Genomic DNA, 19,416 nt, shown 5'->3' on the forward strand with positions numbered 1-19,416 from the left:
GAGTCATTTTTTTTTACTCACATTCAGGGAGATGACCCATCAGAGATTTTTGTTTATACCAAATCAACCAGTTTAAGGGAGCTTTTCACTTTTTCAACATTAAGTATGGCATTGGGCAGACACAGCTTGTAAAGATTTTTTTTTAATTACTCAATAAGCTCCAGGCACTTTGGCAAGCACTGGGGCTATAACAGGACATAATCCCTGCCCTAAAGGGTGTACAATTCAGTGAGAAATAAGGATGATAACTGAGTAGATTACACTAGTAGTAAGTAATCTGAGGCTTGATGGATGACTAGGCACAAACCGAGCAAACATAAAGGTACAGGTGTGTGCATACTTGTTTTTTTTTGTTTGTTTTGTTTTTAAGATTGTATTTATTTATTTATTTGACAGAGAGACACAGCCAGAGAGGGAACACATGCAGGGGGTGTGGGAGAGGGAGAAGCAGGCTTTCAGAGGAGCAGGGAGCCAGCCCGACGTGGGGCTCGATCCCAGGACCCTGGGATCATGACCTGAGCTGAAGGCAGACGCTTAACGACTGAGCCACCCAGGTGCCCCCAGGTGTGTGCATACTTGTATGTGTGTGTGTATGTTGGGTGCTGGTATAGATGGGAACAGAAAAAAATAAAGGTGTTCCAGGATGACTTAATAAATAAAATGGGTAAAAGCCTAGAGGCAAAAGAATGTCCTTTAGAAAGATCATTTGGATGCCACGTCGTGGGAAACCAGAGATTGTTAGTGGTCCATGTGATAAACAATGATGACTAGAAAGGATGGTGGGGATGGAAACAAGCAGTGGATTCTAGAGATATTTAGAAGACAATATTGATAAAATTTGTCATGAATTGGATGTGACAGGAGAGGGGAAAAAGAATAATGGATGACACCTGGATTTCTGACTGGGGCAAATAGGCAAGTGGATGGTAGACCAAGAAGGGGGAATGTGAATATAGATTGGAGAGATGCCTCTGGAGAACATACAGATACAGAAGAATGTGAGCAGCAGCCTTGGGATCGGGTAACAGGAGCCAAGGAGAAGGGAGAAAGTGAGAGAAGGAGGACCATTGTAGACGCCTGAAGACCTGTAAGGAACAAGCAAGAGGAATGAGAGCCAGGAGGGGAGGTTGAGAAGCTAGAGAGGGAGGAGGAAAAATCAAGAGACTGTGAGCCGCAGAAGCCAAGGGGAAGGAATGTACCTTCAATGGTTAGACAGTGTGGGTGACACAAACATGCCGAGTTTATTTTTATTCGTTCATTTTAAATTTATTTCAGCTACCTCAGAGCTTAGATAGCATGCTTCACAAATTATAGTTGGTGCTCAAATTCTTCAAGAACGCAATTTGGCAATTCAGATCAAGAGCCATAAAAATGTTCAGACCCTTTGACTGAATAATTGAATACCAATGAATTTACTGCAATAGAATAATTCATAAGAAGAAAAGAGCTGAATGTATAATAATGCTCATAAGCATACTATTTAAAACAGTGATTAAATGGAGACACAGGGGCACCTGGGTGGCTCAGTTGGTTAAGCGACTGCCTTTGGCTCAGGTTGTGATCCTGGAGTCCTGGGATCAAGTCCCGCATCTGGCTCCCAGCTCGGCGGGGAACCTGCTTCTCCCTCTGACCCTCTCCCCTCTCATGCTGTTTCTCTCTCTTTTGCTCTCTACTAAATAAATAAAATCTTTAAAAATAAATAAATAAATAAATGGAGACACAGAAATGGCTAAGAGAATTAAAGATAAATCAACTTGAAAGTGGTATAAAGACAATTCACCAACATGAAAAATACTTATTAAAATAAAATGGTACAATAAACTATATATATGTATGTATATGTGAATAAACATACATAATACCATGGGAAATGTATATATAGAAAAAACTGGAAAAGAACAGGAGAAAAATTATATTTATAATTCCTTTAGCATTGTACAAAAAAAAGAATTAAATATTTTATTTTATTTTGAACTCAGCAGTTCTTTTTTTGTTTTTGTTTTTGCGAGAGAGAGAGTGCAAGAGGGAGGGGAGGGGTGGGGCAGAGGGAGAGGGAGAGAGAGAATCTTAAGCAGGCTCCAAGCCCAGTGCAGAGCCCAACACAGGGCTTGATGCAACGACCCTGAGATCATGACCTGAGCTGAAATCAAGAGTCGGATACTTAACCAGCTGAGCCACCCAGGTGCCCCAACTCAGCAGGTTTTTAAAGATAATATACTCAGGGCACCTGTGTAGCTTCGTTGGTTTAAGTGTCTGCCTTCAGCTCAGGTCAGGATCTGAGGGTCTTGGGATCGAGCCCTGCATTGGGCTCCCCGCTCAGTGGGAAGCCTGCTTTTCCCTCTCCCTCCGCTGCTCCCCCTGCTTGTGCTCTCTCACCTGCTCTCTCTCTCTCTCTCAAATAAAAGTTTAAAAAAAGAAATAAAAAAAGATAATATACTCAAACTATATAAAACAATATGAAAGACTAAAATGCTTTAAAAATAAATTTCTGATAAAATAACAATCATTTTTTCCATCCTCCATAAACTCTTTTCCTTTTCCTACTCCCAGTGGAAGCCAGATACACTTGAAGACTGCGGAAAATGCAAACATATACCTCATAATTATTAAAATGGAAAAACCGACTTCTGCTTCCAGGAAAATGGAGTCAACCTATTTTTCCCTGTTTCTCCCACAAGTACAACTAAAAGCCCAGGCATTATATATAAAACAAACATAAGAAGACTCTGAGGGGCGCCTGGGTGGCTCAGTCATTAAGCGTCTGCCTTTGGCTCAGGTCATGATCCCAGGGTCCTGGGATTGAGTCCTGCATCGGGCTCCCTGCTCCGCGGGGAGTCTGCTTCTCCCTCTCCCACTCCCCCTGCTTGTGTTCCCTCTCTTGCTGTCTCTCTCTCTGTCAAATAAATAATAATAATAAAAAAATCTTTAAGAAAAAAAAAAGAAGAAGAAGACTCTGAAAGGTACAGAGAAGGTAGACGAACTAGGGTACTCAGGACCTGAGGAGTGACATGACTGTGAGCTTCCTGGGTTTTAACAGCTTTATTCCAGCAGCCAAACACCACAGAAAAAAAACTGTGGCCCCACCCTCACCCATGTCAGCCAAGGTCAGGTTGGGAGCCTACACTCCCACCTCCGCCAGGCTATAATGAAGCACCCCCACTGGGGTGGTGTCACAAGCCAACAGGGAGCAGGGACTTTCATCCCTGCCAGGCAGTAATAGACACAGGGAATCTGGACTTTCACCCCCACCTGGCAGTGAGGAGATACCTTTCTCCCTTTCCACTAGGGTAGTGTCAGAGGAGGCCTAGTGGAGAGTAAGGACTTTCACTAACAAGACCACCCTTACCCACCTCCATGTGGTATCATGGAGACCCAGTGGATACCAGTAACAAGGCACTCCTCCCTCTCACAGCCAGAGCAGTATAAGCAGAGGCCTCCCACCTTCACCAGCAGTAATGAGGAGTCCCCCTTTCCTTGGGTGTCCCAGGGAGTTTGAGTGGGGAAGCTTGACTTGTACCACCCACCTGGGGTAGTAATGAGATAGCACCCTCCTACTCCCCCTGCCAGAGTGGTATCAGAAGAAGCCAGTTAAACTGAAGGCTTAAATAAGATCTAGAGTTTCATAATACCCAAAATATTCAGATTTTAATCTAAAATTACTCTTCATACCAAAACCCAGGAAAATGAAAAAAGGTAAAAATAGATGATAAAACCAACATGTCAGAATTATCTGACAAAGATTTTTAATCAGCCATTATAAAAATGCTTTGATGAGCACTTATGAACACAATTGAAACACATGAAAAAATGCAAAGTCTCAGAAAAGAACTAGAAAATCTTGGCACAGAAATAGAAAATATAAGGAAGAACCAAATGGAAATTTTGGAACTGAAAAGTACAATAATCAAAATAAAAACTCAAATGCATAATGGACTTAAATTGTAAAAATATACATAAAACACAGGAGAGTCTTCAAGACCAGCAGAGTTCTAAGACTTAACACCGAAAGTGTGATCCATAAAAGGAAAGACTGATACACCATCAAAATGAAAAACTTCATGCTGAGATAATCCTGGTAAAAGAGTGAACAACAAGCAATGGACTGGGAAAAAATATTTGCAAATCACATATCTGACAAAGGACTAATATTAGAATTCATAAAGAACTCTCAAAACTTAACAGTGAGAAAACAAACCCGTTAGAAAATAGGCAAAGACACAGAAGGAGATTTCACTAAAGAGGACAGACAGATGCAAATAAGCACACGAAAAGATACTCAACATTATTAGCCTTCAGGAAAATGCAAATTAAAACTATAATGAGATACCACTATACACCTATCAGAATGGCTAAAATTTACAAGTGACAATACCAAATGCTAGAGAAGATGCAGAGAAACTGGATCACTCCTATATTGCTAGTGGGAATATAAAATGATATCCCAGCCACTGGGGGAAAACAGTTCAGCAATGTCTTAAAAAACAACAAAAAACCCCTAAACATACGGTTACCATGTGAGCCAGAAATTGCACTCCTGGGAATTTATCCCAGAGAAATGAACAATTACGTTCATATAAAAACTTGAATATTTATAGCAGCTTTATTCAAAACAGCCCAAACTAGAAATAAACTGGATGTCTTTCAATGGATGAACAGTTAAACTGTGGAACAGCCATACTATGGAATACTACACAACAGTCAAAAGGATCCAATTGTTGATACAGAAATCTAGAAGAATCTCCAGAGAATTATGTTGAGTGAAAAAAGGCCAGCCCCAAAAGGCTACATGTTGTATGTTATATTTATATAACACTCTTGAAATGAAAAACTTACAGAAATGGAGAATAGACTAATTTGAATTAGACTAGGGCCTAGAGTTAAGAAGTGGGTGAGGGGGGAGGAATGTTGGGAGGGAGGGTCTATAAAAGAACAACATGAAGGATCTCTGTGGTGAAGGAAATGTTCTGTACCTTGACTGTATCAATGTCAATATCCAGGTTATGATATTATACTATAATTTTATAAGATGTTACCAATGGGAGAAACTGATTAAAGGGTTCATGGGACCTCTCTATTATTTCTTACAACTGTATGCATTGTGAATCTACAAGTACCTAAAAATAAACAGCTTTCTTTAAAAAAATGGCAAATATGAACTGGTCATTTGGGCTTAACATCTATGCAGGCACTTGATTTGTGCCTGCATTTAGAAGGATAAATGACTTTATAAAGAGTAAACTTAGCCAGACCTAATGTAATTTCCTTCTATAATTGCATAGTGGCCATGCTGACACAGAAGAAGAGAAGTAGCCTTCATTATGTTTCCATAGTTTAAAGATAAAGTTTAAATGGCCTTCCTCTCAGGTGGGCCTACGAGATGTGCCTATAAAGCCATATTTAGAGCAAGGCAGTCGGTAAGTCTTCTCTGACTTGGAGGGAATGATGAGCAAGCGCTCTCTAGGGCACAATCCTGGCGCTGATGCCATTTTACATCTTCATTAATGGTCTGAATAAATTAACAGCATTCACATGATTTTGTTAGTTGATTAAGGAGAATTAGCAATATCTTGGAATAAGGGAATTTAAAGTGCTCTTGATACATGAGGACAATTATCCATTAAATAAATGCCCTCCAAAAAGAACAGGCTTTATCCTTTCAAAAGATATAAGAGAAAATGTGTAATTTAGAAACAAAAGGCAAACTTTGGGGCACCCTGGGTGGCTCAGTTGGTTAAGTGTCTGCCCTCGGCTCAGGTCATGATCCCGGAGTCCCAGGATCGAGTCCCGCATCAGGCTCCCTGCTTGGCGAGGAATCTGCTTCTCCCTCTGACCCTACCCCCTCTTGTGCTCTCATTCTCTCTCTCTCTCAAATAAATAAATAAAATCTTTAAAAAAAAAAATAGTTTGGCTGCTCTATGGAGAATGGATTGGTAAAGACGTATGGAAGCAGGGAGGTTAGTTAAGAAGATATTGTGATAGTCTAAGTGAGTGATACCAGTGTCATGGAGTAGGGTAGTAGCAGTGGAGATATAGTAGAAATAAACAGATTAAATATTCTATATTTTCATGGTGGAACTGACAGGATTTGTTGATGGTTTAGATGTGGGGAGGAAGCAACAGTGACTCCTTAGGTTTTGGTTTGATCAACTGTGTGAATGGAGGGGCTATTCACTGAATGGATTGGACTGGGAAAGAAATAGTTTAGAGGAAGAGGAAAAATTTATCAGTAGCCTGGGAAATGGATATAAATTCACTGTCAAGTTGAACTGGAAACATAAGTCAACTTGAACACTTACCACATTATTTCTTGATAAAGGTAGTAAGAATGCAAGGAGATGGTGAATGAGAGTGTGTTAGAAAAAAATACAGCTCATTAAGGCATTAAGGTCAAGGGAAGCTACCAGCTGCTCTCGGGCGCAAGCTTCCTAACAAAGCAAACCCAGGCTGAGATCAGCTGGGCTCTGTAAGCTTAGGGCTGCCATTGGAAGTCCAACTTTGGGTTTGACTGCAAGTACACAGTGGGGGTAGGAGGAAATCTCCATTCATTCCAATATTTTTGAAGGCATTGTTCTAGACACTGGAGAGAGTCCAGAACAAGACAGATTGGACTTCATTCTCCCATCCCACCCCATGTTATACATATACAAAGACTGAGTCCTGAGCAGTTTTTAATACCATAAAGCTCACTTTCATAACAACTACCTAGAACCCAAGTGTCCCAGCACCTTCTAGCCCTTGAGATATTTGTGACTATGTCCTCTCCAAAGTAGAAAAAGTGGTAACCTCTGACTCAGAGTTAGGAGACTTGGGACTTCCTACAGTCTCGCTGATAACTTGCTAAGTATGTGACTGTAACCGGAATAGGCATTTCAGTTCTCTAGGTCTCAGAGACCTCTTCTGTGAAAGAAGACTAGCTAAATAGCAGTGGTTTTCAAACATTTTAGCTGTGGCCCCTTTCTTGAAGTAAAATCTTATACAGAATTCCACATATGAAACCGATAAAGTGGGTCTTCTCTGGCTAAAATGTGAGTGGAGGGCTCCCAGTCCCACTCATCAATCTTTCCTCATCTCCAAAGGCAGTTTCTGAGCCCCCCATCCCCCGCCCCTGCCATAGAGCTCCTAGAGTCTTGGAAGGCTGAAGTGTGAAAACCACTAGAAGAAGATTTGCAGGTCCCTCCTGTTCTAAGATTCGTTACTCTATAAGAAAAGCACCACACACAACAAAAAAACAAGACATAGTCCATTACCTTAAAGGAGCTAAAATGTAGTGGAAGAGATGTACTACAAGAATCAATCAATTTGGCTTATGGAGCAGCTTCTATGTGCACGGGACCATGCTAGGTGTGCTCTAACACTTTCTACTTCTTTTCAGTGGAAGATTTTTGCTCATGGCTTTCTGGCATCTTCTTCACCCCAAGTCCTGCCATCATCCTGGAAGATTCCAAGGACCATACAGATCACCCACCAATGCCTTGGCATCTCACTTCGTCAGTCTCCTTATCTCCAGTTATCTCCTTATGTCTCCCTCTTTGCCAACTATTTGAATAACCACACCATGGTTGTTATCAGCAGCAAACACTTCACTTCTGAAATAACTAAAATCAGATATCCAGATTTCAGCTTTTTCCTTTTTACATAATTTTTACATAAATACTTTCAATTCCTTGTCTCTTTTTCTATCAGCTCCCTTTACTTGCTTCTTTATCCAATGTAGAGCCCAGTGTTTGTTGTTGTTGTTGTTATTATTATTATTATTATTTAAGTAGGCTCCATGCCTAGCATGGAGCCCAGTGCAGGGGCTTAAACTCATGACCCTGAGAGCAAGACCTGAGCTGAGCCACCCAGACACCCCAAGCCTAGTGTTCATTATTTTAATCACTGTCTAAATAAAATGTTCAGCTTTCTTCCCCCCATTGTCCTTCCACTGCATTCATGTGGCAAAACCTTAGCCCTGGACAAATCCAACTGTCTTTTCATGCCTATACTAAATGTTGCCCCCCACACCACATATTCTCAAAGACAAATGCCATATAAAGTCACAGTCTCTAGCCTTAACTGGGCCCTCAACACTACCTGGCCTCCCTAGTAAGCTTTCCTTTCCAATTGCCACAGTTATTATTTCAAACTTTTTTCACTCTGACATTTCTATTACTCTCTTTCAGCACATGACTTTCTTTCCTACTTCACAGAGGACACAAACTATCAAACAAGTACTTTGATTTCCTCTCAAGTTAAAAACTAACTTGGATCTCTGTCCATCTTCCCTTTCTTCCTCCTGTTACAATGGACCAGGTGGCCCATCTCCTAAGGCTAGTCCCCCTCTGGTATTTGGAATACTAAACCTGTCCATTTGGGGACTCTTTCTCAGCATTTATTTATTTTTTTTTTAAAGATTTTATTTATTTATTCATGAGAGACAGAGAGAGAGAGAGACAGAGGCAGAGGGAGAAGCAGGCTCCCCGCGGAGCAGGGAGCCCGATGCGGGACTCGATCCCAGGACCCTGGGATCACGACCTGAGCCGAAGGCAGACGCTTAACCGACTGAGCCACCCAGGCGTCCCTCTTTCTCAGCATTTAAACACAACACATTTTGGGGTGCCTGGGTGGCTCAGTCGTTAAACACAACACATTTCCTCTTACCTCAGCTCCATATTCCCTTCTTTCCTTTACAACCAAACTTTTTGGAAAGTATCCACACTCACCATTTTTACTTCCTCAAATTCCACTCACTCCTCAGTTCACTCCCATTTACCATCCCATGAGATGCAATCTAGGAGGCCATTTGTTTTTTGCCCTTCATTGGAACAACTCTTACTAAAGTCTTCAATCACATTCTTAATCCTGAATTCAGTAGTCACCTTTTGTTCTTTATTTTCTTGGCAGCACATGACACTATTTACTATTTCTTTCTTCTTGAAACACTCTTTAATCTGGCTTCTGTAACACATACTCTCTTGACTTTTCTTCTACTTCTCTGGCTGTTTTGTCTACATTAACTTAGGGGTAATTCCTTTTGTCTCTTATAGAGAGGCTTCCCTTACATTTCTGACTTTGGGTACCTTCATCAAGCAACTTATGGGACCATCTCATCCATCACAGGACTTCTGCTACCATCTACTTATTGATGATTCTCAAATTTACCTCCAGCCCAGGCTTCGCTCTTGGCATGGTGTTCTAAAGACACTTCAAAGTCAACGTACCAAAAGTTGCACTCTTTTCCCACTTCCCTCAAAACTGCGTTCCCTAACTCAATGGATAACACCATCAAACCAGAAACTTGAAAGTCTTCCTTAACCTCTGCTAATACCCAAGTCCCCACCTACCATACCGTCTTCCTCACTTCCTATACTCATTAGTCCCTAAGTCCTGTTGATCCATTTCCATCCACTTTTCTCTATCCTCACCAACACTATCCTCTCTCACCAGATTGTAGCAACAGCCTCTGAACTAGTCTCATTACCTTCATTCCTATACTAACAATCTATTATCCACACAGCAGGCCAAGTGAACAGGCCAAATCTGTTTTGGTCTCTTCCATGTTACTAAACCCTGCAGTAGTTTCCTATTGTACAAACTTCCCCACGCGGGTACTCATGTTCCCTCGTGATCAGGTTCCTGCCTACTTCCTCACTCTCATCGTCTCCTTCCCCATTTCTTCTCTTCATGCTCTGTGCTGTAGCAGCACCGAGGTCACTGAGTTCCTCAAACAAATCATGCCTTCTCTTGCGCATGTTATATTCCCCCTGAAAATTACTCCCTCACCTTTTTGCTTGGCCCTGGGTTATCTATACTTCAGGACTCAGTCTGTTACTTCCTTTAAGAATATTTTCTGGTTTCTTAGCCTGGACCAGGGCACCTCCTTTGTGCTCCCATAGTATCCAATACTGCTTTGTTTAATTGTCTATCTTCCCCCCGCAGGCTATATGGACCATGAAGGTAGGAGCTATGTCTTATTTTGTATCCTCAGTATCTCCCTATAGTACCTGGCACATGGTAGATACACAATTTTACCGTCAAATGTGATTGTGTAATAGATCTGAGATAAATGGAGGCTGTGAAGTGGGGCACAGGAGATACGTAAGCGAGGAAACATTCCGAAAAGAGGAGATAGGGAAGCATAGGGCAGATACATAGACTTCTCACAGCCCAGTGATGGGAAGTAATTTGGACCATGTAATGGAAACAGGTGGCAGCAAGGAGCTCTTTAGAGAGAAGTCCAGTATCTTTATCATGGCAAGGTTCCCCACCTCCAATGGAATTAAGGCCACAGCCTTGCTCCCTGTGGCAAGTATCCCTACCAATGATCCCAAGTCAGCTGGGTGGATTTTTGTCAGCTTTGATAATTAGCGTTAACATCTTCTCTGAAGAATGTTCAGAGTGGTCACTTCAACTCCATTGCCACCTACTCAATCAGGCCACTATCTCTTCATCTGTGGCTCACATCTGGATTAATAGGTCTGTTTTTCTTCTTCAATTTATCTCTTCTAGAGATACTAGAACAATCTCCCTTAAAAACCTGGTAATACACCATTCTAATGCTCAAGAACTAGACTTCCTTTTTCCCCTATAGCAAACCTATATGCTGTGACCAACCTTCTCGGCTCTTTGCTCTTGTGACCACTATCATGCCTGTTCCCCACCACGTCTCTAATATGCTTTTCCCACTTCTGCAACTTGGTTTCATGATTGGGAATCTTGGACTCAGAGCACACTCTAAAGTTAAAAGCAACTTTTAGGAAGGCATAAAATTCAGCAGTCCAAAACTACCAAAAAAACCCGAAAAACAAAAAACCCTCCTTCTACGTTAAGATGTTTACAAAGATAGAACTTTGGCTGCACCTAGACCATATTTTCCTAGTTCACTGATGATGTATCCTTCAGTATATAGTATATAAGTCAAAATTGCCATCTATTGTTTCTTCTGATGATCTAATTCTAGGATTTTGCCCAGACAAAATTTGATTGCATCTATTAGTTTTTGTGCCAAAGCAGAAAAGCATTAGCCAAAAGTCTCAAAAGTTTCTGTGAAAGATATTTCTGTTGAAAAAGCAGAAATACAAGAGTTTGAGGGCAAGATTAACAAGAAAGGAAGGAAGGAGGGAAGGAAGGAAGGAAGAAAGGAAGGAAGAAAGAAAAGGTTATCAAAATGATCATCAGATACAATGTTAAATAAAAACAGCAAAAAATCTCTTGGCAGAGTATAGTCTAAGTTAGGACATTAACAAATTTCCCTGGTGAAACTATGGGTCATTATCATTCCTTTTATTTTTCCATGCTTTCCAAATTTTCTACAAAAAGCATAAATTTATTTTAAAAAGCAAGAAAAGGTTTAAAAATGTAATAATATATCAAAAGACAAACTCTTTGGGGGAATGCTTACTTATAATTAATTTTTCTATTCACATCATTTGGAAATGAATGTCAAATTCTTACAATGATCAAGCCAAATACAGTAATTGTACCCCCCAAATAATTAATGTGATATGGGACTTTCTCAATTTACCAGAGTTCCTCTCTCTCTTCCTTTGGGCTTTGAATCTCTACTTCCAAAATTGGTAGTTTAGACACATCAAGATCTTTACAGATATTTTCACTTGCAATTAAATTAGTAGGTGCAGTTTTTCTCCCTACAGTAAAATGATTTAATTGTTCAAATTCTTGTGAAAGCTTCAAGACCTGTAAAGTGAGAAGACAAATATCCTATTTTGCATACTCTAATATATAATTATGAGAAAGTACATTGAGTCCATTAAATGCTTAAATAATTATTGACAAATAATATAAATTGACATCCTATTTGAAGTCTTCTTCTAATTTAACTTAACACTTTGGGGTTGTTATGTAATCTAATCCGTTTTTACCATAGGCATAAGGATGCATAAATCTGTGGTTTTAAAGAAGGGTATTTTTGGAGAAAGGGAGAGAGAGGGAGAGTGATAAAGCAAATGTGGTACCATACTAATACTGAAGGGGTGAAGGTACATGGAAATTCTTTGTACTATTTTTGCAACTTTTCTGTAAGTCTGAAATTATTTCAAAATAAAATGTTTTTTAAAAGAGAGAACAAGGGAGAGCCAGATTACCAGGATAGTGATCTGGACCTCTCATTTTTACATTATATTCCTGTTGCCTCAGTTCCTCTTCTGTGTTGTGCTGTCCAGTGATATTTCATAACACAAAATCCTTTAATTGTACAGTGTGATGATAACTCACTTTGCTGACAAGGTCCCACAAATAAAGCTTAGTTATAGGATGTGCCCCATGTATCCACCTTTCTAGGTAGCAAACCCATGTCCTGGATCTTTCCCTCCCTAGGTCACATACTATTTTGATCCATGTCCCAATCCCTCAACAACTTGTACCCTGCTTTCAGGATAACAACTTCAGAGAGGGTAAATGAGGCCTGGACTTAGTCCTCCATTTCACAGGTGGTATGGAAATACAACCCAATATATTTTAATTGTGTGTTCAAGCCTTCACTCCTTCCTACCATTTTAATCAAGACCAAGAGTAACTGAGGAAGAGAATTTTCAGCCAGGAGTAGTTAATGATAAGTGGGACTCCAGGAATCACCCTGCAGGCAACCTCTCCATCTAACCCTGGTCTGGCAGCCATTTTTATACTTGGGGAACACATTAGGGTCAGGACATTTAAACATTTTCCTAATTCTAAGTATGAACCTAATTTTCAGTATAACTGAAAAAAAAAGCTTTGATTCGAAGGTTTAAGGATGAAGACATTTAAGTAAACTTTTGTTTGTCTTGAATTTTGGGGGTGGTGGTAAAATACACATAACATAAAATTTACCATCTTAACCTTACACGCTTAAGTGTGCCATTCAGTGGTATTAAATACATTCACATTGTTGTGCGACCATTACCATCATCTATCTCCAGAACTCTTTTCATCTTATAAAACACACTCTATACCTATTAAACAATAACTCCCCCTCGACCTCTCCCCCAGCCCCTGAAACTACCATTACACTTTTTGTCTTTATGATTTTGACTACTCTAAGTACCTCACATAATTGGAATCATATAGTATTGTGTTTTTGTGATTGGCTTATTTCATTTAGTATAATGTCCTCAAGATTCATCCATGTTGTAGCATATTGCAGGATTTCCCTCCTTTTTTAAGGTTGAATAACTTTCCATTGTGTGTACATATCACAATTTGCTTATCTATTCATCCATCAATGAACACTTGGGTTACTTCCACATTTTAGCTATTGTGAATAATGCTGCTATGAAAATGCGTGTGCAAATTATCTCTTCAAGACCCTGCTTTCAATTGTTTTGGGCATATACCCAGAGAGTGGAATTGCTGGATCATTTGGTAGTTCTATTTTTAAGTAAACCTTTTACATTATAATATGTGCTCCAAAAATTAAGCTGTTGGGAAACTGATTTAAAGTAAAAAATTCACAGAGTAATCGTAAGAGTGAAGTACTGGTTGAAGTCTATTCTGAGATGCAGCTTGGCTTATAACCTACACTAATGGCAATTTATTCTATAATAATAAAAGAAACCCCAATTTCCAAGTCATCTCTTCCTGAAAATTAATTTCCTTTTATCTTATCCTAATAAAAGATAAAGTCAAACACTGAACATTTAAATAATTAATTCAGTCTCACCTTTGTTTCTAATTCAAAATTCTCTCTTTGTAGCAGGTTATATGCTATTAAAAAATAGTTTCTGTCTTTTGATGCCCCTGGAAGACTTTGAATTTCATTATAAAGGCATCTAAGTTCTGAATTTGATTTTTGCAATCCCTGATTAAGAAATAGAGATATTCAGTAAAATAAAATAAGACTTTCCGCATAAAATGTATAATACTTCTAAAGAGGAATCTTTGAAATGACTCTCACATATTTTTTGTGTTTTAAATATTCCAACTTATTCTTCTGGCAGAACTACTTTCTTAGTAATTAAAGTTTACTTAAATCAATTAATTAAACTGAGCATTCTTGGTTTCTATCATTCACTGGGCTTCTAGAGTCATTCCTACTTTCAGCAAGGCTTCTAGAGAGGTAAATTCTTTAGCAACTCCTGCATTAGTTATATTACCTGTTTTAACATGTATCTTTTTTAAAGTTACCTTTTACAGAACAACCATGCCTTTAATTTTGTGACAACCCCATGCAGCTGGGCTACTGAAACAGGCTCAGAGAGTGTAAGTGGCCTGCCTAAATTCACATAGCTAGGAAGTGGTAAAGCTGAGATTCAACTGTCTGACCAACTTCAAACTGTGTTCTTAACTACAAATTATGCTGCCTTACTTAATAATGTATATTCAGTGACTTAATCAACTAGGGTTTCCTCTAAGCCTCTGATTTTTCAGAGGCTATATATCCGTGAGAGCAAACACTTCAGTTATATGTAGATTCTTATCAAATTTCTACACTGATGACATGGAATATACAGTTTGGTTGGTGGACGACTGGGACCTGAGAATCTGTGGTGCCCTATAATGGGAACAGGTGATATGAAATTTACTTTAGGAGAGGAGTTACTTGGTATTTTCCCAAAGCCTTGAAATCAGAAGGGGAAGAGAGTGTTGATGAGGAAGGCGTTGGGCAAAAAGGAGAGAAAATAGAGAGTGGCCACCCAAAACCACAGGAAGAGGTCAAGTGGTATCAGTTTCCTACCTCATTGCATTGAAAATTTCTGTAGGTCATCAGGATGGGATTTGGGGCAATGCACTGGCTGTCACCCACCCTGCAAACTGATTAAGTGTCACCGTCCTCTAAATTGGTGATCTAGACTTCCATGGACTCACTTCCAGGTCTCTCTTCCAAATATAGGCTGGTTGTCTCCTGATAGATCTTTCCAAGAAGGTAGGACAAGCAGTTAAAAGGAGAGACAAGTCCATGACTCTATGACCACCATAATAATCAAATACCTGCTACTTAAAGGCCCCTCTTTGCCTGGTGCTGGAACTCAGCTTGTGGAAAGGACACTCACCCCATTATTACTAACAGAAACACATATTCTATAGCTACGATTTATTTTAAAGTCAAACTAAATGGTAACATGAAATCCCTAAAGTAGGAATGCAAAAAGAGGGAAATAACATCCTAAGTGGCAAAATACCTCACTTTCAACTTTCAAAGCCTTCTGTATAATATTAAAATCAGATGTCAATTGCCTTCTGCTTTCTTCTGATGACTCACTTTCAAATATTTCAATTTTTTCTTGGCTCATTTTCAAAATCTGCAAAAAAGCATTTTACATAATTAATTCTATATAATTTAATCATGTTTCTTATAAATTCTGATAATAATAATTTCCCATCTAACTCAATTATATAGTCATCTAGGGGAGATATGAAGCTGGGAAAAGTAATTCATGGTACCATAGCTCGTAAGAGACATTTTTCTCTCTGAGCCTGTTTCTCAACTGTAAAATGGAGCTGACACTTGTTCTAGATACATTATAACCATCAGAGTAGGAATGAAGTGAGATTTTGAATGTATTTTGTTAAGCACCTACCAAATATAAAGTCTTGTTAAAATCTTCCCAGATTAATTGATAATAATAATTGCAATAATAATGAGAGCAGCTACTAGTTAGTGCTTGCCATGTGCCAGACATCATGATACATGCTTTACTTGCATTATCTCATTTTGTTTTTCCAGGACCCCTACGAAATTGGAACTACTATATATATATATATATATTTTTTTTTTTACAGAGAAGGCGAGGCTCAGATATATTAGGTATTTTTCCCAAGATCACATAGCACTGGGATTCAAAATAAGTCCTTACTTTTAATATCTACTCTATTCGGACTTGCCAAAGTATATTTTCTCTTGTTACAAAAACCTATTAGGAAATTAAATTGAGGCCAAAATGCAATTTGGTGGCCATAGACTGAGAACTGAGCCAATTCTCATAATACTGTCATCAAGCTGCAGACCCTTCTTGACAGAGCACACCTGTTCAGTGAGCTAACTGCTCGTTTGTACCAGCCCGCCAGGGAGCAGCATGAAATTGATAGGTCTCTATTCTCCAACTTGGGAAACCAAGAATGATTCATGGGAAAAAAGTCTTACCGGTTTTGTTCTATTTACCAACAGTGGAAAACTGAGCCCGTTACTTAACTTAGGCTCAGTTTCGTCATCAGAAAAATAGGGATAATGATGCCTACGCACATGTAGGCAAATGCTCTGTAAATGGCAGTTTATGTTATTGGGTTCTGAATTTTCACATTTACTCAGTTGTGAGGCAATACCTTTAAACCATCCTTACAATTTCAACACACTAGTTTATCCAAAATGCATTTTCAGTGGGCTCCTTTCTAACTGACTACTCCTGGGAAGGCTTTCTGTAACCACTGATCACAATCACAGCATATAGATTTACCACTCCTGGGGGTGTATTTTCTCCCTTTGCCTATATTCAGCTCTTCTTAAGCATCCTTATGGAGTCTGCCTCACCTGTATTAGCAGCTTTCACTGAAAATTACCTTTTTATTTCTTACCTCATTCAATCTTGTACTTGCACTGTCTCTTGACTTTTCATACAGGTTTCTCTGGTGTTTTCCTATATTACTGATAACTTGGGCTCTAAGACGGAAATCTTAATCCAAATAAATCATCAGTTAAAATACATACATACATGTGTTATTCTAAAAAATACTGAAAAAATAAGCTATAGTTCTTAAGCGTCCTTCCCTGAAGCTACACCTTGAAAACTTTCCGTACCAACCAGTTTCACCTCTTGTCTGGTCTTGGATCCTTTGGAGAGTTGCTTTATTAAGTGTTTGAGCCCTCACTGCTGTTTGGCAGCTGAACCAAAGGAACCAAGTATCAGAAAAATACACTACAGAATCCTCATTGTCCTGATTTAAGCTGCTAATGTACCTTTTTTTTTCACTTTTGAAAAGTAACATTTTATTATAGATTGGCCCAGTAACAAAACTATGTGCAAAAGAAGCTTCTGAGTATTTAGATGTAATTTAGAAAAAGAAGACACCAACACTCATATTACTTTAGAATTAGGTTTCAACAGAAACTTCAATTAAGTTTTTAGTTTAGTTCAGAGACAAAAACTTTCATTTACTTAAGCTGAAGAGGAAAGGGTTGATCCACCAAAGAGTTTTACCTAATTACATTTTGGAGAAAAGTATTCTGGGGCTTTGCTTGTCCTTCTGGATTCATAATTTACTGCCAGATATGTACTAAATTAACCAACAGGTTTCCAAAAATTAATTTATTAGTTTAGTAAAGTCGATTATCAATAATTTACCCTTCTTGTGTTTAATATTCATAAAATAGGAAGAGATGGATTGGAAAGAATGGGACAGGCAACTGGCAAAATGGATGCTGAAATCACCCCCCAGTGTAACTTTTACAAATCCTCCTGTCTGGGGTATAGAAAAAAGACCTGGTTAAGAATCAGGTTGACTTCCTAGCAGCACTGGACAAGGATATAGAGAAGGGTATATTTTTTCCTCAGAGCAGCTTCTCCCCTTCACCAGCCCCCGCTTTGCCCTGATGAATGTTTCTGCATGTCCACACATGACATGCTGATGCATTCAGCACCCAAGGCAAGAATCTCCTTGGCTCCACCCTTATACCACCTGAGATGCCTCAGTGCAAAGTGCGAGAAACATTTCAACTCTTAAACATGAAAACTCCCCTCATTTCGTGTTTTCCTTTGTGTTTCTTCGTATAAGAATGTCATGTATTTTAATGCTATGACTTTTAAAAGATAGCTTTTCAAAAGAATATATATACATATGAAATTTAACATAATTTGTGGCATACTAAAAATGGTGATGCATTTACGCAATGTATGTCCTTCATGTACTTCATGGAGACCAGAGTTTAACACAGAAAAACAGAGCAGAGAGGCAGAGGGGCAGCGGATACTGTAAGGAATGAGCAGTGGGATAGAGAGCTCTGGGTAGCTGATGGGAGCCAACCTCACCTGTCAGGCAGCAGTAAGCAAAGGCAAGCACTACCAGACTTGCTAGGGAACTGCCTCATTGGCATGGGCTAACCACCAACGACTCTGGAGAAAGGTGTAACAGCTCAGAATTTTCCACTTTCAGTGTTCTACTACCCCAAAGGTGGGGATCGTCTTATGCTCTGAAGCAAACTGTGCCTCCTGGGCACAGGATGACAAGTGCCACTGCCACCCCCACTACATGCCTGCATGATGCTGGGCCCTCTCACAGACACAGGCCAGGGGATGGCAGGTGCGGGCACTGGGGAGGATGGATGCAACATGCCCAGTCATCACCTCCAGGTGGACACGATTTATGTGCTCAGTGTGGAGCATGTGGTAACCCCTATGAGGTATAATTAATCCCCTATATAACACCCCCCCCATAAATCCTAAGAGCTGACATGACGTGTGGTGATGAGCACTGGGCGTTATATGCAACTAATGAACTGTTGAACACTACATCAAAAACTGATGTACTACACGTCGCCTAATTGAACATAAAAAAAGAATTGATATGATGTACATAATCAGCTCTAAGTCCAGACAAACCTGGAACAACTCCTAGCTCTGCCTCTCACTTTGTTCCAGTCCCTTTAAGTTCTCTCAACTATGAAATGGGAATATCCTTACTTACCTTGGGGAGGGCTGTTACAGGGATTACTTGAGATTTATGTAAACAGATGAGAGATGCTCAATATATTGTGGCTATAATCATTCCTTTTTTAATTTAATTTAACTTATTTATTTGACAAAGAGAGAGAGCACAAGCAGGGGGAGTGGCAGGCAGAGGGAGTTGAGCAGGGTGCCCTATGTGGGACTCCATCCCAGGAGTCCGGGATCATGACCTGAGCCGAAGGCAGATGCTGAACCGACTGTGCCACCCAGGCGCCCCGGCTATTATCATTCCTATCAGACACCTAGCATTTCTTCTTTTTCAGCATTTTCTCTGAGAATATGCATGTTAGCAGCATTAAGATGGTCTAATTAATGGTAAATCTGTCTGCATATAGAAATGGGTAACGAATACAGGTCATTATCTTGAGGAGCCTGCACAATTTAAGGGATTGGTTTTCTAAATTATTTGTCCTTTTAAAGTCATCCCCTCCCATTTATTTTCAAACACATTCTTATGGGGAAACTGTCTACAGGGTGCCCAGAAATAGAGGCTTCTCTGGTTGATATGGTGGCAGAAGACCTAGAACTCTGCATCTGTGGAACATCAAGGATCCTTGAAACACAGTTTGAAAATCACAGTGGCAAAAACATGGGTGTTGCAGTCAGTTGAAATGTGAAATCTTCACATTTATGAATTTGTGATCTTGGTTTCCTCGCCTATGCAGCAGGGTGAATGACACCTATATCTCCCACAATTTTATGTTAACATTAAATGAGTTATATCAAACCCACAGCAGAGTCATTACAACATTGTGTAGGCACTGAAATTTTAGTTTCCATCACC

The 19,416-nt window shown here is 39.6% G+C and overlaps 1 protein-coding gene across 1 annotated transcript in view; it reads right to left on the reverse strand.

Annotated features, from left to right (window-relative positions):
• LOC118527405 (coiled-coil domain-containing protein 30) overlaps window positions 1-19,416 on the reverse strand; it is a 98,655-nt gene that overhangs the window by 43,343 nt on the left and 35,896 nt on the right. The window contains exons 2-4 of the mRNA XM_078073289.1: window positions 15,096-15,215; window positions 13,637-13,774; window positions 11,504-11,676 (exon numbers count right to left, since the gene is read on the reverse strand). Coding sequence (XP_077929415.1) covers window positions 11,504-11,676; window positions 13,637-13,774; window positions 15,096-15,206 — 422 coding nt within the window. The 5' untranslated portion in view covers window positions 15,207-15,215. The remainder of the gene's footprint in view (window positions 1-11,503; window positions 11,677-13,636; window positions 13,775-15,095; window positions 15,216-19,416) is intronic.

Source organism: Halichoerus grypus, chromosome 5 (genome assembly GCF_964656455.1).
Source record: "Halichoerus grypus chromosome 5, mHalGry1.hap1.1, whole genome shotgun sequence".
NCBI classification, from domain to species: Eukaryota; Metazoa; Chordata; class Mammalia; order Carnivora; family Phocidae; genus Halichoerus; species Halichoerus grypus.